This window comes from Leopardus geoffroyi, chromosome D1, assembly GCF_018350155.1.
Source record: "Leopardus geoffroyi isolate Oge1 chromosome D1, O.geoffroyi_Oge1_pat1.0, whole genome shotgun sequence".
Taxonomy (NCBI): Eukaryota; Metazoa; Chordata; class Mammalia; order Carnivora; family Felidae; genus Leopardus; species Leopardus geoffroyi.
The window spans coordinates 99,685,891-99,713,395 of record NC_059329.1 but is presented as its reverse complement, the minus strand read 5'-3'; the positions used below and the strand labels follow the sequence as shown (position 1 = coordinate 99,713,395).

At 40.4% G+C, this 27,505-nt stretch overlaps 1 protein-coding gene and 1 long non-coding RNA gene across 23 annotated transcripts in view; one reads left to right on the top strand and one right to left on the bottom strand.

Annotated features, from left to right (window-relative positions):
• Nucleotides 1-27,505, top strand: part of CELF1 (CUGBP Elav-like family member 1) — a 74,903-nt gene that overhangs the window by 27,126 nt on the left and 20,272 nt on the right. For 9 of the 22 annotated variants that reach the window (XM_045485193.1, XM_045485189.1, XM_045485188.1 and 6 more), the window contains exons 2-5: nt 10,629-10,664; nt 15,567-15,718; nt 25,195-25,382; nt 27,328-27,410. In XM_045485193.1, the coding sequence (XP_045341149.1) occupies nt 15,648-15,718; nt 25,195-25,382; nt 27,328-27,410 (342 nt within the window). In that variant the 5' untranslated portion in view covers nt 10,629-10,664; nt 15,567-15,647. Of the gene's footprint in view, nt 1-10,628; nt 10,665-14,162; nt 14,235-15,566; nt 15,719-25,194; nt 25,383-27,327; nt 27,411-27,505 lie in introns of those variants that run through there. The other 13 variants (XM_045485198.1, XM_045485197.1, XM_045485196.1 and 10 more) reach the window with 7 other exon arrangements.
• On the bottom strand, nt 22,725-23,131 carry LOC123601666. Its single transcript, XR_006714230.1, has 2 exons — nt 23,009-23,131; nt 22,725-22,764 (listed from the first exon to the last, which is right to left on the bottom strand). It is a non-coding gene; the product is annotated as an uncharacterized LOC123601666 (long non-coding RNA).

Below are 27,505 nucleotides of genomic sequence, written 5' to 3'. Positions count from 1 at the left end.
TTCTCTGTTTCCCTCTGTCTTTGCCCCTCCCGTGTGTGTGTGTGTGTGTGTGTGTGTGTGTGTGTGTGCGCGCGCGCATTGCGAGCACTCTCTCAATAAATAAACATTAAGAAAATTTTTCCTTTAGATAGGTAACATATCCATTTTTGGACAATTCCGCCAGTATTCACCTCTGCAGCCTTGTTAACAGTTTCTTCTTTATCCTTTCAGAGCCATGTTGTTCATATATAAACCTTGTGTAATTCCTTTCTTCTATATCTTCTTGATAAGTTCTTAGTGTAGTATATTGGAACTGCCTTATTAGTTTCTTTAATAGTTGTAGTGTTCTGTCACATTACTGTACTATAATTTAACTAGCACCCAACTGATGGGCCTGTATACTTCCAGTTTTTGGTGTTATAAACAGTATTCTCATTAATGCCCCTTTGCGTACTTGGTGTACACCAGGTAAAAGTATATTTGAAGGCTATATTTCTAGAACTGGAATTGCTGGATTCAAAGGGCATATGCAGTTTTCAATATTGGGAAGATACTCTTGAGAACCTGTTTTATGTTTTACTGAAGATATTATCCACTGAAGAATGTTACTGGTGGACAGAAAGATCTTAATGTTAGGGCGCCTAGGTGGCTCAGTTGGTTAAGTGTCTAGCTCTTGATTTTGGTTCAGGTCATGATCTCACGGTTTGAGTTCGAGCCTCGCGTAGGGCTTTGCGCTCACAGTGCTGAACCTGCTTGGGATTCTCTGTTTTTCCCCTCTCTCTGCCCCATGCACACGCTGTCTTTCTCAAAAATAAATAAATAAACTTTAAAAAAAGATCTTAAACTACCACCCCAAAGAGTTACTTGAATGAACATAATGTGACCTGAAATGGAAAATTTAAGAAACCTCAAGATAAGCTTAATTATCAAACCCAGCACCCGTTATTGTTGAAGAGGCAGATTGCCCAGAGTAGGCAATTTCTACTATTTTCTAATTTCTACCAATTAGAAAAACATTTATGGTCCTGTGGCTCATTCAGTCCTCTCATAACACAACTCGAGGGGCTCCTGGGTGGCTCAGTTGGTTGGATGTCTGACTTTTGGTTTCTGCTCAGGTCATGATCTCACGGAGAGTTGGTGCAGAGACTGCTTGTGATTCTTTGTCTCTCCCTCTCTCTGCCCCTCCCCTGCGGACGTGTGTGCGCTCTCTCTCTCAAAAATAAATAAATAAACCTTTATAAAAAAAAACCCACTCAGATGGATCATGAAACCATTTAGTCATCAGAATTAGTTGCAAGTAGTTGTTATAGCTAAGGTTTAATAATCACTTCAGACAATTAAAAGAAAGTAATATTTTGAATCCCCCACCCCTCCAAAAAACACATTTTAGTAACTGTCTTTATTTTACAAGTGGAGTGCTATGACTCTAGAAAGTACAAGCCTTACTGGCTGGTGGTGGAACGTGGGTCACTTAATCCGTTCTTTTCACTTTAGTTACCTTGTCTGAAAAATGGGAGTGAAAATGCTGAAGAATCTCCTTTGAACACCCAGAAAAATAATTGTATAGTCATTTCCAGAAGGTTATATATTATAGAAATGAGTCTTAAGAGACATAGGATTATAAGGTAATTTTAAAAGTAACTCTGACAGTGTTTTAGAAAAAAATTAGTCACATTCTGCCTACATGGTACTAACATATGGTGCAGCCCTGATGAGCTGCACAAGTGGGCTGAAATCAAAATGCATTTGGAGAGAGGAGCAGTAGTGACTCACTAGATGAGACAGATTTGGCCTTATGGCAGGGCAGGGAAACTAAGGCGGAACTGGTGGTCTTAGAACATGCCAAATTTGAGCAAGTGATACATGAATATTATGGGAAAGTGGAATGACTGAACCCTTGGATTTGGATTAGCTGCTGGATTATAGCTAGGCCCCGTCTTTGTCCGTAGAGCCCCTACTTCTCCACACAATGGGGCATTTTTGCTTCCTCTGACTTCTGTGTACATGGTTCCGTGTGTCTGAAGATAGAGGCCAGTAGGCAAATATTTAACATTGATATGCCTGGAACGTTGGGTTCAAACTAGAAAGATACATAGAAGAGTTAGCAATTCTGCCCAAAGAAAGCTGCATGTTAGCTTGGCTACCATATGTAAATTGCTACTGCTACATCCAGCAATTTGTTGCCCAGGACTGACAGTGCTGCCAGGGAAACAGGAGGAGGAAAAGACAGAATGAGATTCCTACACCCCACTCCAGCCCCCAGTGGAGAGCTGTATGGGGAAGAGAAGGGGAATTCTTTTTTTTATTTTATTTATTTATTTTTTTAACGTTTATTTATTATTGAGAGACAGAGAGAGATAGAGCATGAGCATGGGAGGGACAGAGAGAGTTGGAGACATGGAATCCGGAGCAGGCTCCAGGCTCCGAGCTATCAACACAGAGGAGAAGGGGAATTCTTAATGGGAATTTGAGAATTACTTTGAGTCTGTAGGCATTTTGAGACGACATAGGAACAGAGATTTTTAAAAATGTATTTTGCATTCCCTATGTGTCTCATTTGACCACCTCCAAAATGGGATGCCTCTTGTTTTGATATGTATATAGTCATATGGAAAGATTACTAAACGGGAGATGAGAGGGCAGATGAGGAAAGGAAGAACAAAGAACCAGACTCACCCACCCCCGTTAACCTTAATGTGCTACTTATTTTTTGTAGCAATTTCAGAAGATTTAATAATTATGTTGGCCTTATGAAACAGTTTTATGTTTATTGGTTTTGAAATAAAGGTAAGGATGGTATTGGCAAAAGTCTGTCTTCAGGCCAATTCTGACTCTTGATTCTTTTTTTTTTTTTATTTTTTTTTTTTTCAACGTTTATCCATTTTTGGGACAGAGAGAGACAGAGCATGAACGGGGGAGGGGCAGAGAGAGAGGGAGACACAGAATCGGAAACAGGCTCCAGGCTCTGAGCCATCAGCCCAGAGCCCGACGCGGGGCTCGAACTCACGGACCGCGAGATCGTGACCCGGCTGAAGTCGGACGCTCAACCGACTGCGCCACCCAGGCGCCCCCTGACTCTTGATTCTTAAATATGGGTTGTTCACAAGAAAATGTTTGTAATTGTTAAGTGAAAAAAGTACATTAAACAATAGTATATACAGTCTGATCTGTAATTTGATAATAATTGTATGTATTGGAGTATGTATGCATAGAAAAAACCCTGGTAGGGAATGAACCAGAATGTGGTTTTATGTAAACGTGAATAAATAGGCAAAAATTTTAATTGAGGAAATAGAAAAATGAAGGGGGAATACTTAATAAATATTCTATAAAAAGGGAGGAACTGCTCACAATACTGTTTTTACCCAAATACCACAATTTAATGGGGAAAAAAGACAGTTTTCTTTTTCTTCTTCTTATTTTCTTTTTAAATGTTTATTTTTGAGAGAGAGCGAGCACATGAGGGAGGGGCAGAGAGAGAGGGAGACAGAGAATCCAAAGCAGGCTCCATGCTGTCAGCGCAGAGCCTGATGTGGGGCTCGAACTCAAGAACTGTGAGATCATGGCCTGAGCCGAAACAGAGTCAGACGCTTAACCGACTGAGCCACCCAGGCGCCCCAAAAAAGATAGTTTTCTTACTAAAAAGTTGAAATATTTATGTGTAGATATCTCAGTTGAAGAAAATGTTAGTGGGGAAGGGTGGCTGGGTGGCTCAGTCGTTTGAGCATCTGACTTGATTACGGTTCAGGTCGTGATCCCAGCATCGTAAGATCAAGCCCTGCGTCCAACTCACTGTCCGACCATGGATCCTGCTTGGGATTCTCACTCATTCTCTGTCTGTCTCAAGTAAATAAACTTAAAAAAAAAAAAATGTTAGTGAAAAATTTATAAATTAGAGCAGATAAACCAGGGAATTCATTTCAACAGTTGAAGGTCTGATATGTGTCATCTTTATTCCAGGTATCCTGAGGATATAAATAGAAAAGGAAGTACTCATGACTTGTTCTCAAATTAGTAGCATTCGAAATCTGTTTCATTGGGGCACTTGGCTGGCTCAGTCGGTCAGCAGTTCGTGAGTTCAAGCCCCGCATCAGGCTTGCGCTGACAGCTCAGAGCCTGGAGCCTGCTTCAGATTCTGTTTCCCCCCCCCCCCCCCCGTCCCTCCCCCGCTTGCACTCTGTCTCTCTCTAAAATAAAATAAAATAACGTAAAAAGAAAAAAGAAATATTTTATTAGCAAAAATTTAGAAATGAGGTTTACACATAATTTTTCTCAGGTGTATCCCACATGTGGTAGGGACTAAACTAGAATTTGGATTACTTTGTAAAATCAGTTTGGAGAAAACAGAATTATGCTTTTATTTTACTTTTTTTTTTTAATTAAAATTTTTAATTTTTATTTTTGAGAGAGAGAGAGAGAGCGAGCGCATGAGGAGTGGAGGGGCAGAGAGGGAGACACAGAATCCAAAGCAGGTTCCAGGCTCTGAGCTGTTAGCACAGAGCTGGATGTGGGGCTCAAACTCACACAACAGCGAGATCATGACCTGAGCCGAAGTCGGACGCTTAACTGACTGAGCCACCCAGGCACCCCTTATTTTACTTTATTTTTAAAGATTTTATTTTTTAAGCAACCTCTGTACCCATTGTGAGCCTTGAAGTCACAACCCTGAGATCAAGTCACATGACCACTGACTGAGCCAGCCAGGTGCCCCAGAATTCTGTTTTTAGATGATTTAGTGATAATCTGGATTAATCTAGTGCTGTCATATAGTTTTACAGATCGGGAAACTGAGGACCAGAAAAAAGTGACTCATTCAGGATCACGCAGATGACATCAGATCTGGGCTTTGACAAACTTTTTTGTCACCTTGAAGCAAGGAGAGTCAGAGGGGTATATTCTAACAATCATGAGCCCCTTAGACACCTGAGGAGAGCTGTGGATTCTCTCTTCAGGGAGCCTCCTGTGTCTGTTTTTATGCAGTTTAACAAAAAAATAACATAGGGTAGTGTTCATAGACCTACCTTTCCCCATAGCCCATACGTGGATTTTGAAGAGATGTGAGGGCCCCAGATTAAGAATCTTGATGAAAAAGGAAAGTTAAAAAAAAATTGTTTCCATGTTGCACAATAATATTAACATACTCATCTGTACACCTGAAAACCGGTTGAGAGGGTAACTTTTATGTATGTGTTTTTGACCACAGTTTTTTAAAGTTGGAAAATTGTTACTGCTAAAGAGCACATACTGGCCAGTGGAGAAGGAGATGAGATTGAGATCTGTTTATAAATTTCTCTACCAGGATCAGGAAAAAGGAATACACATAGATGATTCAGTCACTAAAGAGTCAGAAGCCCCAAACTTAAGCCTAAATCATGGAGATGGTAGCCACAGAGCAAGTGTTTACAAGGGGGAAAATGATTTTTCTAGATCCCACGGAGAAAGTGTTAAGTTTTATCCCTACTAATCTAGACAAGTCAGAACTAAGCCTGATGTAGTGCAGGGCCTGGACTGTTCAACATAGAGACGTTTATTACAATAGAAGGTGATACTCTGGGGATGAGGGACTAGCAGGGAATTTATTGTGTGCTTCAGCGTACCTATTTAATCCACCTAACCACCTACAGGTTACATATGAGAGATACAATTAATGGTTTCTCTGCGTTCAGTCTTGGGCCACCTATTTGTTGCTGTGTGCTTTCACACATTTTATTTCATTTAACGTTAGATTCTATCTACTGTTAGTGGTGGTGTATGTGTCCAGGATCCTGGATTACAGTCTGGTGGCAACTGTTCCCTGCGACAGGTTCCTAAGGAATTCAGGTAGATTGGAGTACCAGGCAAACTCCACTGGGTTCTAGCACCAGTCCCTGGTGGAGTTTTGCATTATGATGAGCTGGGCTAGCCAGGAAAGTTTCTCAGTTGATCTTTTTATCTGGTTACTTGACTTTGTAGGATACGAGGGTGAGACAGATGTGCAGTTTACCGGTGCACTAAACCCAAACTTTTTATTGAACCAGCCATATAATAGGAAAAAGAAAGAAGCAAGAGTATTGCAAAGCAGTCTAAAAGGTAACAGACATTTTTAAAAAGAGCTCAGTTTTCCTTAGTAATTCCTATGGTCTCTTTCCTCTTCAGTTAGAAATGTGTACAGTAGCTTGGTTGTATTCTGGGCATCCATTTGGTTCCTATGGGGGTATGTAGTTAAGTCCTCTTATTTTACAGGTGAGGAAGCTGACACATCAAGATGTTGATGAACTTGCCCACATCTGCTGATTAACAGCAGGAAGTTTTCACTTAATTGTATTTCTCTTGTGACAGTTGAGACTTTGGATATTTACCTACTTAGAAGATTTGCCATTAAAAAATGGTCAGACTCAACTTTATAGTCCTCCTCATTTGAGGTCTTTTCTGTGGCCTGTGTGCATGATCTTCATTGTGGACAGTTTTAACTTGAGTCAGTCTTTCACCCAGGGGTCCAGCTGCCTGACTTTATAGTTCAGCTTCTTCATTGCCTGGATTCTCGTGATCTTGAGAGTTATTTCATTTCTTTGTGTGTCTTCTCATCTGTAAATGGAGATAGACTGGGTATGAGGATTAAATATAAAGCACCCAAAACACTGTATGGCATACAGTAAGGGCTCAAAAAAATGTTACCTCTTAAAATTATTGCTACTTTAGGGGTGCTTGGGTGGCTCAGTCAGTTAAGCATCCAACTTTGGCTCAGGTCATGATCTCAGGATTCGTGACTTCAAGCTCCGCATCAGGCTCTCTACTGTCAGCGTGGAGCCTGCTTCAGATCCCGTCTCCCTCTCTCTCTCTGACCCTTCCCCTCTCACTCACTCTCTTGTAAAAATAAATAAAAACATTTAAAATGAAAAAAAAATCATTGCCAGTTTATAAAATGTCTGGACATTTCTCACTACTTCTAGGTAATGAGGTTCACAGTTACTTCTACTGCCCCCCCTCCAGTTTTTTTTTTTTTTTTTTTTTTTTTTTAATTAAAGTAAGCTCTGTGCCAAGTCACGACCCTGAGATCAAGAGTTGCATGCTCTCCTGACTGAGCCAGCCAGGTGCCCCAAGGTTTGCGAATCTTAAATACTATATTTTGTCAACCCAAGGATGCACATATTTATTACCATTGATGGCATTGGAAGCTCCTTGATTTCTGGTAATCTTTTAGATTCTAAAGCTAGAAAAATCTGTTCAAAAAACTATTCATCTCAAAACTGGATAATAAATTTGGTGAATTATCTATTATATTGAATTATCCAGGCCTTTTTTCATATTTTCCAGTAGATTTGGGGTTACCGTGAGGACAGGAAAGGCAAAAGGTGGGGCCTACCTTACCCACCTCTGTCTACAACCTGAATAGCTTCACTTTTATGTTTAGGGGAGAAACACGCCTTTAAAAACATTTGGAAGTCTCTAATCTGAATAGTTGTTCAGTTCTTCATTAGTTCCCAGCCTTTTATGAAAAAAGTTTTCAAGGTATCAAGGGCATTTACTAACAATTGTTGAGTTGGTGAGTCATACTAATGAGGCCAAGGTCATGAGTTCAGTTCGTATGTAGGTCATTGAGCATTACTGTGCCTGCTGCCAGCCCCTGTATCTAGAGTTTGTTATTCTGTGCATACTAGTAAGAGTTGCTGATGGTGAGTGAGGCAGTGGCCATCCTTCTGTGAAGGACACTGTTTTGTCGCTTACTAAACATACAGGCTCTATAGGCCAACAGAAAATTCTGAGAAAGAAAGAAAAAAAGGGTTCATGATCTTGCCTGTCCTAAGGAAGGCATGTAGGAGATCTGAGTGCTTTTATATCAGTCCAGAGAGGTAATGGTGTTCATTCATTCTTGGATCTTTTTATTTGCTTGCTTGCTTGCTTGTTTGTTTAATTAATCTCTACACCCAGCGTGGGGCTCAAACTCACAACCCCGAGATCAAGAGTCCCATGCTGTCCTGACTGAGCCAGCTAGGTGCCCCAATGACGGCATCTTTAAAACATGGCAAGATCATATGAATTCCAAGATATATTCCAAAACCAAATATAATTTTATCCTTCCTTGGGGAAATTGTGCAGTAGGTAGTTTGCCTTTTAGAGTTCCCTGTACCACTGACTTGCTAAGTGCAGTTTTAAAATTTCATAGGAAGTCATGTTTTGAACATGTTAACATGTCACAAGTAGGTGAATACTGCTTGTTTTCCTCAGAGCTAGCTTGCTCTTCATCCTTCTTTCCTCTGTTGCCTTGTGCACCACCACCCACCATCCTGCCATTGGTGTTCCTTTCCCCCCTTAACTCTTTTTCACCTCTCTTTGGAACTGCCTTTATACCTCCCCTTATGGTGATTGAGAAAGGTGGAGATTATCTTAAACAGACTTCTGTGGAGCTCCAAGGAGGTACGGGACAAATGCAGTCCAGGCTTCCTCACAGAGCTTAGGCATTTTGTTTGGTTCCCCACAGAAATGAAAGATGTGAAAAACAAACCTAACGCTTTTAGGTTCCATTCAGCTTTCCTCTCTCTGCAAAGCATTTGTTTTCTGACAGACAAGGCAACAATATGTAGGAAAAGCAAAACTGGGAACGCAAAGCTTTTAAAGAATATACCTTCTTGTGTATTAAGCTTCCCACCGTCTTTCTTCAAGTGACAAGGATCTGTGTGGAGGAAGAGAGTGCTGATCCTTTTTTGGGTGTTCGAGTTTTCCTTTAAGAAGTCTTTGATGACTTAGGAGTAGGGTGATTAATATCTACTAATGTGTTTGTTTCTTTAAAGAATTTTTTTTTTCTTTTTTCTTTTTTCTCTTGGCTAGGCAATTAGGGTGTTCCTTAACCCTTTTAGGGTTGCTTTGTTTTCTGGGACCTAGACGTGTGTCTCTCACTCTTTTATACATTGGCCCTTCATAATGATCTCAGGCCTCTCTTTTGCTCTCTGCTTCTGGAGATTCCCCAGCTAGGATGCAGCCTGAGTCTGGTCTAACAGCTTCACACAACAGCAGTGTTTCTCAACTGTTCGTGCACGTTTCATATGACATTTTGGGAAACGTGACTCTCTGGTCTTTTCTTTGCCCTTTACCTCTTCTAGAATAAAGTGAACAAGTAGGACTTCAACCTGTTCTCTACCGTCCAAGGTAGTAACTGCTATTCCAGAGCCTTCTCAAGACACACTGTCTCAGTAAAAGTTTGTACCTCCTAGATACTGGTCACGTTGGGGTTAGAATCCCTTGTGCAGATTATTTTAGCATCTAAATCCTTAGAGTAGTCCCCACCTTAAATGATGATAATGATACAGGATTAAGTGAGGTATTGTGAACTTAGTAAATGTAAGTTCCTTTCCTCTTAATAATTTTTGATGATGTAGGCAGGTCCAAGTAAAATGCTTTTAGAAGTTTTTTTGTTAATCTGGATTTTGCCTTAAAATGATTGGAGGCATCACTACTTCATTAGCAAAATTGGAAACCAATTAGATCCATATGAAAAGTCAAATTAAGTACTTAAGCACCTATTTGGACCAGGAACCTCTTTGTCTTTAGGAAGGGTAGGTAGAGTGCAGTGTCTCATAGTTCTGGTTTTCACTTTGTCTTTCAGAATTCTTACTTTCCAAAGTAGACTTCATCCTTGATGACTTTTGGCAGTTCTCTGTCTTTACCCAGGGCCAGACAGAAGTATAGCCGGCAGGGGTGGACATGAAAGTTTGTAGGAATTTGGGCAGCTTTCTTTATAGAATCAATCTTTACTTGCAAGATTGTTCGATAATGCTTAAAAATAAATCAAATCGGTTTTGTGGTTCGTCTGTTTGCTTTTAGCTTCAATTAACTTCCCCATCTTCTGATTTTTTTTTTTGGTTTCAGTGGTTCACCACCGCCCTAGGGCCGCTGAGATGCATTTATACAGACAGGAACTTAGTTGCCTTTGAAGAGTTTTATGCCTGGTACCTGCCTATTCAGGAAGGTTGCTTTGGGGAAATAGCGTGGTCTCTCCACATTAATAACATGACCCTTAATTGCTAAAAGAATTATATAGCCTTTAGCGCTCTCGTAGTTTCTCATCCAAAAGCAGATGCTAAAAATGAGATTTTTTTGTGACCTAAATGTACTGAAATTCAGCCTCATAAGTTCTGGTCATTGTTTTGCTATTTGTTGTGATATTTAGGGACAAACCTGTATTAAGTCTTTTAGTACTTTTACTTTCCCATCTTTTAAATTGATGGTGTTTTAAAATTAACTTTGAGATGTTAAATGCAATTTATATTTTAAGGTATTGTGTACTTTAACAATGGGAGAGGGAGAAGGAGTTCTTTTATCTTTTTTTTAATTTTTAAAATTATTTTACTTTTGAGAGAGAGAGAGAGACAGTATGTGAGCAGGGGAAAAGCAGAGAGAGAGGGAGACACAGAATCTGAAGCAGGCTCCGAGCCGTCAGCACAGAGACTGACACGGGGCTCGAACTCACGAATCGTGAGATCGTGACTTGAGCTGAAGTCGGATGCCCAACTGACTGAGCCACCCAGGTGCCCCCCCCTTTTTTCTTTTTTTTTTTTTTTTAAATCCTCAGCCATGGTGACAAAGGGGGGCATTTCTTTGGAAAGAAACTACATTTCTGGTATTATGAGAAGTGTAGGCATGGTCCACTTATTTTTCTTTCCTTGGTTTTTTAGAGTGAAGACATAGTCCAGAGAGGTGTAAAGCCACAGGTATGGGCTAACTGCTGGATGAGTGTGCTCTATGGTCATCTCTTTAACCTTCTTGCATGAGGCCTGTTGTGCAGATTTGAAAACGTTGCATTCAGAAAGGTGATGGCTTTTTTCCTATATTATGGGGTGTAATTTCCTATTCCTAGGAGGCTAGAAATATTTTCTTTCTCTTTCTCAACTTTCTCCTTAGCTGTTTCCCAAAGCAGGCTTATCTCCCACTTGAACTAGCTGTTGCCTGGTTGCGCGCGCGCGCGTTTGTACACACAGCAGCTACCCGGCTAACTTTCTTTCCCCATTCCAGTTCAAACTGGAAGACCCTGAGTAAACCAGAATAAAGATGAGGACAGAACTTAGTGGATTCCACACAAATACTACCCACCTGGAATCAGAATTTGTTCAACATACTGATTTTTTAATCACCACTGGAGCTGAAATAAAGTTTAAAGTTACGTAGTATATTGTTACAAACTAAGAATTACACTAAATTCCAGAACCAATTTGGGATCTGAAAATACGACCTGATTTGAAGGGTGGTCACAATTTGACAGGACAGTTTTATTAGGTCAGGGTTAGTTTCAGAAACTCCAAGGGAGGCTTTGAGTTTATACTTTTGCCAACAAAACTAAGCACAGAACAGGATCTTTCTGCTAGTCATTATCTTTGACACTGATTGGGGGAGGAGGCAGTAGAGGAAATGGTAAAGTTTTTAGATTTCAAAAAAGGTGTTCGTTTTCCCCCGTTAGCCTTGTCGTATCCTCTCAGTATACCATAAATGATCATTTTAATATCAAACCAATTTGCATACAACAATGACTAAACTTGGTGCTTTTTGCCTTACAGTGATTATAGATTTGAAATAGAAAAAAAATGTTTTACAACATTTAAACTCCCCCATCCCGAGGTCAGAAATTTTTTCATTGTCTAGACTTTTATTGGAAACTCAGAGGTTTTGGGCTTTTGTGCAAAAAGGTGATTTTATTAAAGCACAGGGACAGGACCCATGGGCATGAAGAGTTGCCTATCAAAAAACATTTTAAAAAATTAACTGCCACATTTTTACAAAAAGCTCCCACAAAGTGAGATGTCAAGTAGATGATTACATAAATTGGTCAGTATAATTAAAAAAAAATTTTTTTTTTTTTTAATGTTTATCTGTTTTTGAGAGATAGAGAGCCAGAGCGAGAGCAGGGGAGGGGCAGAGAGAGAGGGAGACACAAAATCTGAAGCAGGCTCCAGGCTCTGAGCTGTCAGCACAGAGCTGGACAAGGGGCTCGAGCCCATGAACTGTGAGATCATGACCTGAGCCAACGTGAAGTCGGCCACTTAACTGACTGAGCCACCCAGCCTCCCCTTTTATGTTAATTAAAAAAAATATTTTTAAATGTTTATTTTTGGGAGAGAGAGTGCACACAGGGGAGGGGCAGAGCAGTATATTTTTGCCTATGCAAAGTACTGGATTGGGAGCTCTGGGAGGCTCCCAATTGATCATATTAGAAGTACTCAATTTTTGAAGTGAAATTCAAGCCCATAAAGGTTTTAAGCTAAAAATTCTAAGTGTGGTTGGTTATTTTCAAGTGGTATCAGTTGCTTACTTCTTTTCTACAACCTTTCTATCCTCTAACTACCAGAAGCTTTGGGGGGAAATATCCAGTCCACTTAACTGTCTGAGGTTATGACTTTTTCATAGATTATTACACTGTTCTCATATACACTGATGGTGATTTTTAATGACATAGGTTCTCTTTTATAATTTGGCAGTAAGCTCTAATTTCCTCTATGCTCATATAACCAGACTTCACATTTTTGCCCTTGAAAACACATTTAGATTATTGAGCTAGAAGTTTAAAATCCCTTCACTTGTCATTGAACTCCTCCCTGGTTATGTCAGTCAAGATAGACAGCCTGACGTTCACATGTGCCACCTGGGCCTTTTTGCTCAAACTATGCTTTTCTTTGCTTTTTCACTCTTTTGATGAAACGACTGCTGTGATTTCTGGCACTTCTAGTCCAGTTTTTAAACTGTTTATTCCACTCCGATGTTCTAAATGCAGGCTGTGCTGTTCTTTAAAGGGTTTCCCTTATCTACTGATCAGTTTTAATGATTTTGGTTCTTAATGTTATGGCAGGCTGATTGCCCCTACCCTAACATCATTGGGCTTTGAATTGTTGCCCTTAGAAAAGAAGTAGAGAATATTCAAAGCAAAGAAAACTAAGACCACAAGGGAAAGAAGAGGAAACCTTGAGTGGATAAACTCATAATGAGAGGACACACGGTAAAAAGGGACTGAGGGAAAGTTACCTCTTGTAGCAGACCATTGGTTATAACCGTTCCTGCCATCTCTTTATTTCTAATGCATCCTTTGTGGGAAAAGCTTGGAATGTGTTTCTGAATCAGAAATTTAAAAACAACTTACAGGCAGTTTTCTGTGAATAACTGCTAATTCTTTTTAATTTCCCCTTAACATCTGCATTTTTGTATTTGAATAATTGTTTTTATCATCATTTAACTTTGTAATCCTTTTCTAAAATTGTGACTTATGATTAATTTCTGTGCTTTCTTTTCCCACAAGCGTGTTGAATTTTATTATACTGAGATGACTCTTGTGACCTGCCTAAAGAGACGTGCCCTCCTTCATGTAATAATATTTCCATCTTTTAAGTTCTTAAAGCAGTCTTGCCTTATACATCATAAAATAGATTTTAAAACGTTACTCTAAACCGGTGATTTTCAAGCTTTGGCTTGACAAAAATTACTTAAGGAGGGCACATCTTTACAGTATGCTGAGCAGTGCCTGGCTGCTCAGTAAACTCTTCCACATTAAATGCTCTCTTGTTATGCATGTGATTCTGATTAAAATAGAAATTGAATTAGATAATATTTTTAGTGAATAATAAAAGCATAACAGTAACCAGTGAGATTATCTTAAAATTTGTTGATTTCCTTTTTAAAAGAATCCTTGAACTAAAAAGAACCCAATTTTGGTTGTTGACTGACCTCACAAAGTTACTTGTTGGTCCTGATAGCTTTCTGTAGGAAGAAGCATGTGATCAGCTCCAGTGTGCATAGGAGAAATTAGGACAAACCTAACCAGTAACTTAACCAGTCCCAGCTAGGGTTACTGTCTCCTGCCTGTCCGGCAGTCAGCGGCTGGCAACCCGTGTGCCATGTGCCAGTTGCAGTCTCCTCTCACTGCAGTCTGGGTTGGCTTTCTCCTTTAGCAGGATGGAAGACAGCTCCTGCTGCTTGTGTCTCTACAGGAGCCAGGGTCTCTGACAAAATACAAAAGCAGTTAGCTGCTATTCTAGTTCTAACTTTTAGATGGTTATGTTTGCATGTTCGAACAGAAGACACAGTTCCTTGGTTGGATGCAGATAGGGGTCAGGCACTGTTAGCCAGGCTAGAACATTTAGGCCCATACAGTGACATGTTGCCTTTCATTATTTTTGTTTTTAAGTAACGCTATACGTTTAGGAGTTCATTTGTTTACCTCTTTACAGGCTGAACATAACTTCTTTTTTTCAAAATTCCCTGTGTTGTGAACTGAGCTTGAGTGAAGTGAAATCTTTGAGGTAAGGCAATGCTAATGATAAAAATGGGAAAGAAGGCCTGTGCAGCTTGGGAGCCTTCAGAGACATAGTTTTAGAGTCACTGCCTAAATATTGAAATGCCACCACTTGTTGTCTGGAGGATGGGAAGCTAAATTGAGAACGGGAGCACCACATCTGCCTCGACTGCTAAGTATATCCATTTCCACTGCTCACCCATAATAGAATTTTTATGTGTGCATTTATTAATCTTGGTTTTAACATCAGTTTAAAGGAGGACGGAGAATGAAGAGACTAAGATTGCATTCCTCCGTCCTTCCCTTACATTTGAGTGTGTGTTCCTGGTGGGTCCCTGTTCTTTTTCATCATCACTCCGATGGTTTTTGGTTTTTTGTTTCTCTGGAAAGGTCAAACAACAGAAAAGACATGATTTCCTAGTACTCTATCAAAAGGCAGAATATTACTATCCCATTTTCATTTTTACTTTTTAAATTTTCTGGCAAAATAAGATTCAGGGTAAAGAAATTTTCCCTGTGCCACCTAATGAGTATCACTGAAGCAGGAATTTTTAAAAAGTCCTTCATTCTGATGAGGAGGTAACCACTCTGCTCTCCGCACCATTAAGAAATCAAGGTTGGTCCAGTGCAAGTGGTAGTATGTGAACAGTTTAAGTTTTTGGTGACCAGTTCTTCAGCCAGCTTGCCTCTGGCCTGCTTCCGATGGTCTGAACCACTACTTATGTGACTATTCTGAGGTTAGAGTGGACCCAGCACTGTGCTCATTGCTGCCTTTGGCACATGGAAAACTTAAGTTTAAACCAAGGCCAACAGCCTAGTTTTTCCTTCCAAAAACATTTTGAGACCACATGAGGTGAGCTTTTTTTTCTTTCTTCCTTCCTTTCCTTTTCTTTTCTTTCCTTTTCTTTTCTTTTCTTTTCTTTTTTCTTTTCTTTTCTTTTCCTTTTTCTTTTTTCTTTTTTCTTTTTTCTTTTCTTTTTTTGCTTCAGGTAGTTTCAGGCCTTGGGGCCCCTCAAAACCTGATTTGCAGAAAGGAGTTTGAAGATGTGAAACAAGTTAGTGTTACTTCTGCTCTGTTAGCCACTGCTATCTTCATGGATCTGACACTCTATTTATCTGACAGTGCACTTAGTACTGCTTCGCCAGGGAAAATCACACAAACCCAGCCTGGCGCATCAGCACTTTCATTGTGTGCCGGGCTGAGCCTCCCTTCACATGCTCACATCCCCCTTTTAATCCAGTACTCCCTTTCCCCTCCCCAGTCCTGCCTGTTTCTGTGGCACTTATTGCTAGTTTCCCTGAGCTCCTGTTTCCACTTTGTGTTTTTTGTGGGGCCCAGGAAGCTAAAGCTGTGTGTATTTGTGGATCAGACAAGTGCAGCAAGTTAATATCATTGGCTTCTGAAGGGGAGAGTGAGGTGATGGCTGCGTTTAAGTTGGATTTCCTTCCAGAAATGATGGTGGATCATTGCTCTTTGAATTCCAGTCCTGTGTAAGTATTTTTGTTGTCTAATTTTTATCATAAGCAGAGGAACTGGGCTGTTTTCTTTGTTATTTGGTAAAACTGGTCCCTTTCCCTAAAAGAGGGAAGAAAAAAATTGGGTGAGGAAGCCAAAGTCCACAGTATTATTATTTTCTATTGTACTCTGATTCTGTCTTCTTACTACTGATTTCCTTGGGGCTGTAGCTAAGTTCTGTACAAAAGGGTACATTTGATATATGAGCAGCAACATCAACTCAAGTGTGCTGGCTCCAGTCCCTTCAAGCAAGCTGTAGTGTTTCCCCATGTGATAGATTCCAATGCATTTTTTTTTTTTTTTAAACTTAGCTTTACTGCTTTGTGTTGGGTATGCAATTTCAAACAATCTTTTGGGATGTTATTTATTTACATCAAATTCTTAGACTCATGTCACAGTGGAGACAGGTTACTAGAGTATATTTAGTAATGTATGCAGACTGCTGTATTGGCATCTAAACTGTATCCCTGGGCCCTGATTTTTTCCTAGTCAGACTGAAAATGCAACACAACACATGATTTCAGGGATGTCAGATGTGTGCTCTTCCCCTCCCCTCCTCAGCAAAACTGTATCAATTTTGATTGGCAATTTGCCCAAATTTTTAACATGGGAACAAGAAATCTAATCAGTTTAAAATACTGTTTAGTAAGTGACATTATCATTGTACACAGCTAAAATGCTAACCTGGTCCTGAGTTGTAGCTTCAGGGAACCTGAATTCTGAACTTTGTGAAGAACACATTTCTAACTCTTGTTTTCAGTTAATTAAACTAGGTTTCAAAGTATCTTGAAACCTCAAGCAGATGAGCCTTAGGTTATTCAAAGCCAAGAATATTAAATGGTAGAATATTCCCTAGATAACAGGCAGTAGTCTAAGTCCTTCAGTATAGCCCTCTGTTGGAAATCCATCTACCTTCGGATTATCTGTAGCAGGTGTGGATGATAGCAGATTTTGAACAGTTCTCTGTGGAATAGTTTGGGGGACCTCAAAGTTAGCTGGCTCACTCATTTGATACGGATGTTATGCCTTCTCTGTAGTGTCCAAAATAATGGTAATTTAGGTTTGTCTTTTTATGCAAGCTCTTTACTGCTAAAATTTTGTTATAGCTGTAGATAACAGGTGAAATCAATGCCATCATAAAGGCTTAATATATATTATCAAAATACTCCCACATACCAGATATATGTCCCTAGAACTAGGACTTTGTGGCTCAAATTATCTTTCATTGTAACAGTTTCTCTCTGTTTTGCCACCGCCTTTGTTCAGTGCTTAGATACAGTATTTTTCCTCAGCCTGCTGTCTCATATTTCAAGAGGTTAAACTAATTCAGTATCCCATGAAGTCTGGATCACGGAACACTGCATGAAAGTCACCTGGAACATGAAAATGCTGATTCCTGGACCCATGCCCAGATATTCTGATGTTAGAAAAAGGCCCCAGAATCTGTATTTTAGCAATGCCCCATGTGGTTTTCATGCACACTGAAGTTTGAGAGCTAATGGACTGAATACAGGTCATTCTGTCAGAGGTGATCAGGGAGCACGCGGTTGGAGCATGTTTTCCCAAGTATGTTTGCCTTTGTTTTAGTCTTCCATCTTCTCAAAAGCTTTGGGAGGTTAATTGGGCACAGGCTGTTGCCTCTGTTTACAGATGAGAAACAGTTGAGAGGCTGTAACTGACTTGCCTGAGGACAATTGGTGTCGGCTTTGGACCTCAAATCAAGTTTAACGATAATCTTTTTATTTTTGCCCCCTAGACCAGGCTGCCTCATGTGTCATTGAGCAGGTACCCATCGACTTCTTTCATTATTGCAAGTGTTTGGGCCCATTCTCATGGGCACCATATACCAAAACACAGATTTGGGAAGAAGAAAGTTCGTGAGAATGGTGTGTTTGTGCCACATTTTTGTTGGGTTCTCAGCCCTTCTTTTAATTCGTACTCTTTAGCAGGAGACTTGACATCAGTAGTTTTCTCTCTCAAGTGATTTTGCCCAGTAATGTGATCTAGCAATGTATCTATTTCAAAATTTCCTGCAAAAGAGAAGAATGGCTGGAGGAGCTGTGGAAGGGCTGGGGACCTGAACTGTAGTTCCTATTCTTACTTTTAACAGTGTCCTTGATTCTGCTGTGACTACTCTTCAGCTTCCCTGGTTTCTCTTACTTTGCTTGTACCCTAGGAAATGGGTGTTCTCTAGGAGTTGTAGCTCAGTCCCTTTTAGCTTTCCCTTGGCTTAAGGGGGTACCGATTGCTTTTCTGATTCTCACATCTCTGTATTTTTCCCCCAAATGTCCCCTGAACTTCCCCGTGCAAAAACACTTTCCCAAAATGACTGTACTAGAACCTAAGAGGGATCAGTAACTTCTTTTCCTCATCTTTTTCATTGGGTTATCTCCAATTTCTAGTGGGTTCTGCCCTCAAATTTTTCAGCATTGCCTGAGACTGGGCCCTAATCTTAGGAGCTAGTTTGTGCAAAAATCTCTTTATTTCCCCACTTTTATTTCATCCCCTGTATTGTCAGTTGTCTTTAAAAGACCAGTCCGATCACTTCCTTGTTTAAAAATCTTGTAATAGCGGGACCTGGGTGGCTCAGTTGATTAAGCATCCTACTTCAGCTCGGGTCATGATCTTACAGTTTGTGAGTTCGGGCTCCACATTGTGCTCCGTGCTGACAGCTCAGAGCCTGGAGCCTGCTTCAGATTCTGTGTCTCCCTCTCTCTCTGCCCCTCCCCTGCTCTCACTCTGTCTCTCTCCTTCAAAAATAAATAAACCTTAAAAAAAGAATCTTGGAATAAAGTCCAAGCCTGTTAGTATCACAAGAAAAGCCCTTCAGGGCATCTTTCCAATGTATCTGTTTATTCTCAGTGATTTTCTAATGTTTTCTCTTTTTTTCTAATCTTTTAAAATGTGTACTCTCCCCTAAGTTTCTCAAGTCCTTTTTTTACCTAATGTTATCTTACCTTCTTCTCTTTTTTCTGAGTTCTTACCATTTTCACATCACTCCATTCTATACAGCACTTGTTTCCAGCCCCTTTGTCCATTCAGCTTAAGTCCCTGCCCTCCTCCTCCAAATACAATAAAACCATCATACCCATTTTTTTTCCCCACAGAACTTTCAAGCATCCATGAAAATATTTGTAGGTCCTTATAGTTGTGTTCTTCCACTTGTTTGGTGCCATCACCTTCAGGACAGGTACTGCTCAGTCCCCTTCTATAGCCCCTCGAGTGTGTAGTATCTGGCACATAGTAGGAGGTTAGGAAATACAGTTGAATGAATGATAAGCCCTGTGAGGTTTGTTTGTTTTTAATAATTAAAGATAATTACTGAAATAAGGTCTCTAGGTGTTATCTCCATTTCTCAGGGAAGAAGGCTGAAAACCTTCACAAGCATTGTTAGCCTGTTTAGTTGTTGAAAGGTGACTTAACCTTTATTAAGAGCTTTTTCTAATACCTGGCATCCCAACTAACAGGAAGATCTCCCTTTATCCAAAAGGAAATTCCTTCCTTCCAGAATACGTACAATTTTGTCTCACTAGAGAACAGTTGGTAAGTAACTCAGGCCAGTGTTTCTGGGTCCTTTTTATTCTGATGTTCTTCTGTGCTGGTTTTCCACAGCACAGTATCTGAGCCAGAGGGACCTGGTATGGGTGGGTGGTGGCTGAAGATTGGGAAGCAACAAATATTTATGCCTCTTGGGGATTGGTAAGTATCCAAAATTTTTCTGTTTGTATAATGAACAAATGGAGGTCAACAGGTAATGAGAAGGGTTGAGTGGAAAAAAATGAGTAATGAAAGGTTTTGGAAATTATTTTTTAATTTATTGAGGTATAGTTGACATACAGTATTATATTAGTTTCAGGTATGCAGCACAGTGATTTGACATTTGTGTACGTTGTGAAATGGTCATGACAGTAAGTCTGTTGTCACCTGCAAAGTTAATAGTTTTATTTATTATATTCCCATGCTGTACATTACATCCCCATGACTTAATTAACTGGAGATTTGTATTTATTAATCTCCTTTACTCATTTTGTTCCCACCCAAGGAATTGATTTTTGAGCAGATGTAAAGGTAGTATTTGCCAGCCTGTTTGGCTGCAAAGAACAGATACCCACTGGAGCTAGCATATGTGAAAGGGTTTTTTTGTAAGGGCACACATGGGCTGGACTGTAATGTAATTAGGAACTTTCTGGAAGACTTAGAAAATCCTTTCTTTCTGACCCAGGACACACGTTCTCTTGTCCTCACTGCACGTGCTGCTGCTTGATTGCAGCATGGCTTTGCCTTGCCATTCTCCCTTCCATCCCGTTTTCTTGCTCCGTCTCTCTTTGTCTCTCAGATTAAGATATAATTCACATAACATAAAATTTATCCTTTTAAATGAATAATTCAGTGATTTTTACTGTGTCCACAAAGTTGCACAACTACCTCCGCTGTCTAATTCCAGAACACTTTGATCACCCCAAGAAGAAATCTGGTACCCATTAGCAGTCATCCTCCTGCACCCCCAGTTCCCATTCCTAGGCAACTGCTAACCTGCTTTCTATCTTTATAGATTGGTCTATCCTGGAAATTTCATATAAATGGAATCACACAATGTGTAGCCTTTTGTGATTGGCTTCTTTCACTTGGCATCATGTTTTCAGGCTTCATCGATGTCGATGTTGTAGCATGACCTCTCTTATCTCTTGCCACTGCCCTTTTACCTTGTCACCTTAGGCTGTCTCTGCTTGCAGCTTCCCGAATTCTGACTTCATCACTGCCTGTTTCTGTTAACCAGTTCCAGGTTCTGTAGAGCAGTGTTCTGTGCCATAGAGCTTTCTGTGATGATAAAAATGTTCTCTGCCTCTCCTTATCCTATGCAGTAACCACATGTGGCCAGTGGCTATTGTCTTGCTCGGTAAAGCCAAGCTGTAAGGAGCTTGATTGGCCAGGCCTTTCTGTTTTAAGCATAGGTCTTAGATTTCTGGCTACCCAGTAGATCAGTTTGTTGGGTTAAGGTTCACCCCACTGGTATAGTTAGGTGGAGCCAGGGGATGGGGAAAAAGTGGGACAAGACATTAACTCTGCCCCCCTGAGCTGGGCCTGGGGCCAGGAAGTTTTGAGAGGGAGATAAGAGAAAGAAGAGAGGGTTTAAGAATTCTGAACAAATGTGTGCTTTGAAAATGAAGCTCTTAGTTTTGTCTCTCCTGTTTCTCTTCCAAAATGGTTCTCTTTTTTACTTTCCTATAGCATGTTCCATCAAGAATCCAGGTAGACAAGGCAGCCTCTGGTCCTGATTTTTCACATTTTCTCATTTTTAATGATTTGCTAGTTGCTGCTAGAAGCAGAAATGTAAAAAAAGGTGGTTGGTGCCATGCCTCTCCCCTAAAACACTTGCTGCCTCCTTACCTCTCTTCTTCCTTCCTTGCTTCCCTCATTCCCTGCTTTTCCTCTCTCCCACCCTGCTCCCAGGTCAGTAATTTCACAGAGGATAAGAATATCCATAGACTTGCTTCTTAAGAATGACAGGGATAGTATAGGTACTTCTCCAGGGGGCTGCTGAATTCATTGGTTCTTGAGTAGGCATAATAAATATCAGTAATTCATGATCGCTGACTCTGAGGAGCTCTCCATCAATGGGGAGGTAAGGCACACATTTGAGAGTGTTTTTAGTGATATGTAGAGTAAATGCCACACCTTGATGACGTGGGGTCCTTGGCATATCACACTGAGAGTCTTGTTCCCAGGTGACTTTTTTGTGCAGTGGTGTTACTTCTAAGGACAACATGCATGCTGGAAATATGTGAGGAAGTTGAGGATGGAAGAACATTGTTGTTCATTTCCTCTGACACAATAAAAGTTTATAATGATGTTTTCCTTATTCACCAATATATACCACATTTCACATAGTGTCTGGCCTGTATAACTGTATAAGTGCCCAGGATTTATTAGAGGAAAGAATAAGTCAGTGCAACATTCCGGTTACATGATGTCCACAGCATCTTCAACATGGCCTGGTAATTTGCTGTGCTCTAGAAGTGCTTCTCAGACTGGTGAAGAACCATGTCCTAAGCCTGTCACGACCTGACTTCTAAAATACAATAAAAACAGTCAAGTAGGAAGACAAGATAATAAGGTATAAGCTTGCATTTTGTATCTTTTAATTATTATTAGATTGAATATATATAAAGTTACCTAGTTCAGTTTCTATAAGTTTCTGAAGGGTGGGGCACCTGGGTGGCTCAGTGGGTTAAGTGACCGACTCTTCAGCTCAGGTCATGATCTCACAGTCCATGAGTTCACGCCCTGCATCGGGCTCTGCACTGACAGTGAGGGACCTGCTTGGGATTCTTTCTTTCCTCGCTGCCCCTTCCCTGCTTGCTGTCTCTCTCCAAATGGGGGCCTGGGGGAGGGAGTTTCTAAAGGGTTAAATTTGAAGATTTCCCCTGGTCCTTGGCACTTTGAATAGCACTGGTCCAGAAGATTCTTCTGGCTAATGAATTGGTATATACAGAGGGAAAGGGTGGTTCATGGAGTAGGTGGATGTGAAGAAATGGAGAAGGATTTGGAGAGTAAAGAGAGAAAGGGAGGGTATTCATCTAGAATGCTGAGTCTCCACTGAACTTTTAAATAAACCGTAATTCATATATGTTGATTATTGATGATTCTTTTGCACTAAACAGTGATGTAGAAAATTTAGAAATGGCACACAAATACAGAAGGAACGGACAGAGTGTTTGCCTCCAATATAATTACAAATCAGTAAACCCCTGCCTCTTTTCAAAAGTAGTGTCAACATTCTTATCAAAACATATTCTGAGCACCATTTGGGGGTTCTGTGTTAACCCTTTAACCCTCCCTAGGATGGAAATATTAAAGACCAGCAACATTTTAATAAAATGATATTAAAACTGGTAATTAAACTTGTTAGAGGCAGGTTGTTGGGAGCGACAGCCATTGTTGCGTTAGTCATAGTTTTGGGTTTTGTTTTGTTTTGTTTTGTTTTTAATCATAGCGTGGTTTGTTAGAACATTGGGATTACCTTTTTTTTTTTTTTTTTAATTTTTTTTTTTTCAACGTTTATTTATTTTTGGAACAGAGAGAGACAGAGCATGAACGGGGGAGGGGCAGAGAGAGAGGGAGACACAGAATCGGAAACAGGCTCCAGGCTCTGAGCCATCAGCCCAGAGCCCGACGCGGGGCTCGAACTCACGGACGGCGAGATCGTGACCTGGCTGAAGTCGGACGCTTAACCGACTGCGCCACCCAGGCGCCCCTGGGATTACCTTCTAAAAGCAACTACGTTTCATCTATATAAATATATATATAAATGTTTATTTTTGAGAGAGACAGAGTGTGAGCTAGGGGGAGAGGAAGATACAGAATCTAAAGCAGGCTCCAGGCTCTGAGCTGTCGGCACAGAGCCAGACATGGGGCTCGAACCCATGAACTGCAAGATCATGACCTGAGCCAAAGTCAGACGCTTAACCGACTGAGCCCCATTATATTTTTACAACAACCTGAATTTAGTAATTCAAAACTAAAGGAAAACCAATAAAATAATGCATTTCAAAACACTTGGGGTAGATTGATCTGGTGACAAATAATCACAGGAGATAACAGCTGCTCTTTGTGAGCCCTCTTTGTGCACAGTGTTCATTTTTATCAGGATTAGTTGCTTAAATTAAAGGGGGAATTGTTGAGAACAAGAAATTCCTCCCATCCCACACATCTGAGGACTTACTTTGAACCAGGTGCTATACCAGGTGTGACTGTAAGAATGAATAGCAAACAAAACAGTTTCTGCCTTCAAGGAACTCTCAGTCTAATTGGGAGAGCTAGATATAGACAGATTATGCTAAAAGGTGGTAAATACTATAATGAAGGGGGGAAATTTAGTACTGTTTGAGTCCTGACGAAACAGACTAAATTTACCTGAAAGAACATGGGGAAACCTTTCCAGACATAGTAACAAGAGTTGGTCTATATGCCATTTGCCTTACAGCTTTTGATATTTAGTACTAGATTCAGCCAAGGCAATATGTAAATAGTTCCTGTGGGTGTTCAGTTATAAGAAAAGTAGGAATTAAAATACAGAGGTTAAACCACCTTCATAGATCCAGCATTCTCAAGTATCTTCAAATATTGTTCAGAAGATAGCACTGGTAGAAAAACTGTTGTTTTTCCTTTAAAGGAAACTAGCGTTTTATTTAGGGTTGATATTAGGACGTGGCAAATTTGTTGTTTTTTTTTAAACATTTATTTATTATTGAGAGACAGAGACAGAGCATGAGTAAGGGAGGGGCCAAGAGACAGGGGGACACAGAATCGGAAGCAGGCTTCAGGCTCTGAGCTGTCAGCACAGAGCCAGTCGCGGGGCTCGAACTCACAAACTGAGAGATCATGACCTGAGCTGAAGTCGAACACTTAACCGATGGAACCACCCAGGCGCCCCGAGGACGTGGCAGATTTGAATATGATGAAGTGATTTCTGGATTAAGTATGCACTAACAGAAAAGTTAGCCATGCTGGCTGTTTGGAACTTAAGGTGTTAATGGTTGTGATAAATGCTAAGATACAATCTTGAGCTACAGTGGTAAGAGAAGGACTTTGATTCATTCTGAGTGGAAACATTTGTAGTCCAGGACCCCTCTAGGTTCTTGGCAGTGGGAGGGTTAAAATGAAGGTATTAAAGCAGGAGTGTTACAAGTTTGATGTGATAGGATTGCGAGAGTTTGTGGGTGTTGTAATGGTTTACTTGGTAAGGGAATTAACTGGTACAGTCTTAGAGAACTAGTAGTAAGTTGGATAACTCAGAAACAAAAAACCCTAGGATGGTGTTGTCATTGTCTATATAACAATCATTTGTGAAAGTTTAAAAGGCGAAGCTTTGTTTTGGTCTTGGAAGCATGACTTAGGAGCACTGGGTCGAGGACTGAGACAGCAACATTCAAAGGCTGACATTCTTTCTGTTCTGTTCTTAGCTTAGGCCTTGGAAATCAAGTGCTTTGTTCTAACCTCTGCTGAAAAAAGACTTGTCACCTGTCATTGTATACGTGGGGAGTCCTGCATCTTACCCACTAATCAGCAGTCCATTGTGATTTTTATGCACATTTTTAAGAGTTTTGTTAACTGTGTTTCAAAACCACTAAAACTTGCTTTAGGAAGTTTGCCTCTTAGGTTCTTACAAGAATTCTCAGGCTAGACAAGGATTGAGTGACATTTGATTACTTAGTTAAAACCCAGAATGCCCTAATCAGAATGGTGACTTCAGTTTGGGATCTAATGGAAAGCATGGCCATGGCTAAGGGGAAGACCAGAGAACTCTGGTAAATTGAATGACTGTAGTGAAAAGAAGTAGAATTCTTTCTCCCGACTTTTTTAGGAAGTAGTTGAGATCTTTAAAGAAAAGAAACATCTCCCTGGAAAGCACCATGAATGCATAATAGAAGCTATATTTTGTTTTATGCAGCTCAAAGAAAATGAACGGCACCCTGGACCACCCAGACCAACCGGATCTTGATGCTATCAAGATGTTTGTGGGCCAGGTTCCCAGAACCTGGTCTGAGAAGGACTTGAGGGAACTCTTTGAACAGTATGGTGCTGTCTATGAAATCAATGTCCTAAGGGATAGGAGCCAAAACCCTCCTCAGAGCAAAGGTAAGGGCTTTGGGTTGGTGTTTTGTTTGTTGTTGTTGTTTATTTAATTTTATTTATTTTGAGAGAGAGAGAGCATGTGCAGGGGAAGGGCAGAGAGAGAGAATCCCAAGCAGGCTCCATGCTGTCGGTTCAGAGTCTGACGCAGGGCTTGATCCCACAAACTGTGAGATCATGACCTGAGCCGAAATCAAGAGTCAGATGCTTAACTGACCGAGCCACCCAGGCACCCCAGGACTTGGGATTTTATGTCTAATTTCTGTCCTGTGCTTGCTGTCTCTCATTGCCAGAATGTTCCTGTGGTCACATCCAAAGGGGCTTTCCTTTTAGAATAGTTACATCTTCCAGCCCAAACACATTTAATGGCTTCAAAATAAAAAGTTAAGTTGATATCATGAGGATAACTTGTAAATTGGATCGTAGATGGTCCTTTGTGAGAGCTCTAAATTTAAGAGACAAACTCATGTGAGAGTCTATCTCTGTCTCACTCTCTCTCTTTTAATGTTTATTTTTGAGAGAGAGAGAGCAGGGGAGGGACAGAGAGGGAGACAGGACCTGAAGCAGGCTTTGCATTGTCAGTGCAGAGCCCAATGTGGGGTTCGAATTCAATGAACTGCTAGATCGTGACCTGAGCCGAAGTCAGGTGCTTAGCCAACTGAGCCACCTAGGCGCCCCTCTCTTTTTTTAAATGTGAATGTCTCTTGATCTTAGGGATGCAATGGGAAAAATAAAGTTGAAGTAAACTAACTACATAAGGTTTTCTTTGGTGTTTTGGCTAGAATAAGCTGAAAGGAAGGCACTATCTACACTGTACCTATGAATTTCTGTTAGTGTTTGCAGAGTCTTCATAGGAAGGCTTAGCAACCAGGAAGGACCTGTTTTTAGGTAACCCGTTTGTTGTAGCCTACAAATGAATGGAAGAAAGACTACGTTGCTTCCAGAAATACCTAGCAGAGTAGAAGCTTTATGGGAGCAATGGTAGAAGAGGCACTAGCTTTGCCCTATACATGCACATACAATATTCTTTTCCAAATGACCGATGTTAGAATAATTTTCTGTGGAAGCTGTTCTACAGTGCAGATGTGAGCAAGCAGGATTGTTAGGTTTGAAGCCAGCTTAAGAGCAGAGGATCAAGAAGCAGATAAATTATTTTCTCTATGTGTATAGTTAACCAAAAATATAAAGTATTATAGTTCCTTTATATTAACGACTGGCAGTAGAACATGCAGTACTTTAAAATCTTAATTGCAGGGTGATTTTGAAAGAAATCTATATGGTACCTCATGGGACGATGAGCCCATATTTATGAGACACACCTCTCCCCTCCTATCCCTAATAAAGATACAAATCACAAAATCTACAAATCTCCTTAGTGCCATGTGCTGTTGGAATCTTAATTATATTTGATGAGGACCAAGGGTCCAAAAAAGGTATTAAGAGTTTCTTGCTCTTTAGTCATTTTATAATTTAATAAATGGTTATTATGTTTGATGCGTATGGTAGAAATTGACTATAAGGATTGATTTATTCTGAGAAAGAATGAGTTCCTGGTAGACTACAAGCTGTGAGTGCAAGGCCCCTTTTTTATTTGTTCTGAGTGTCTTGCCCAGCACACTCCCCGGTGCTTCAGGTAGGGTACGTCGAATGGCATGGTACTGTGACCTTTGCAAGGGAAGTTATCTTTCCCAGAGAAGTTTATAGGAGCAGCTAAAGAATTTTAGTAGAACTAGAAGACTATAACAATATAGAAAATGAATAGAAAGTAGTGTAGGGTGTTTTTCTGCTTCTTTCCCTCCCCCCCCTTTCTTTCTTTGGGGGGAGGGTTGCTAATTTTAATATACCCAGTCTTCTCTTTGAAGTTCCAGTATGTCTTTGGAGGAGGGAGTACTCTAGGAATTACCTGCTTTCAAAGGACTGGTTTGATTTTGTGAAATCTTGTTTATTGCAGGGTGCTGTTTTGTTACATTTTACACCCGTAAAGCTGCATTAGAGGCGCAGAATGCTCTTCACAACATGAAGGTCCTACCAGGGGTAAGAAAGCTCCTACTAGGAAGTGGAACTGTGGTGGTTTTAACACATGGAACATACTTATAGGTGTCAGGCCCACACTGAAAACCATCTTGGGG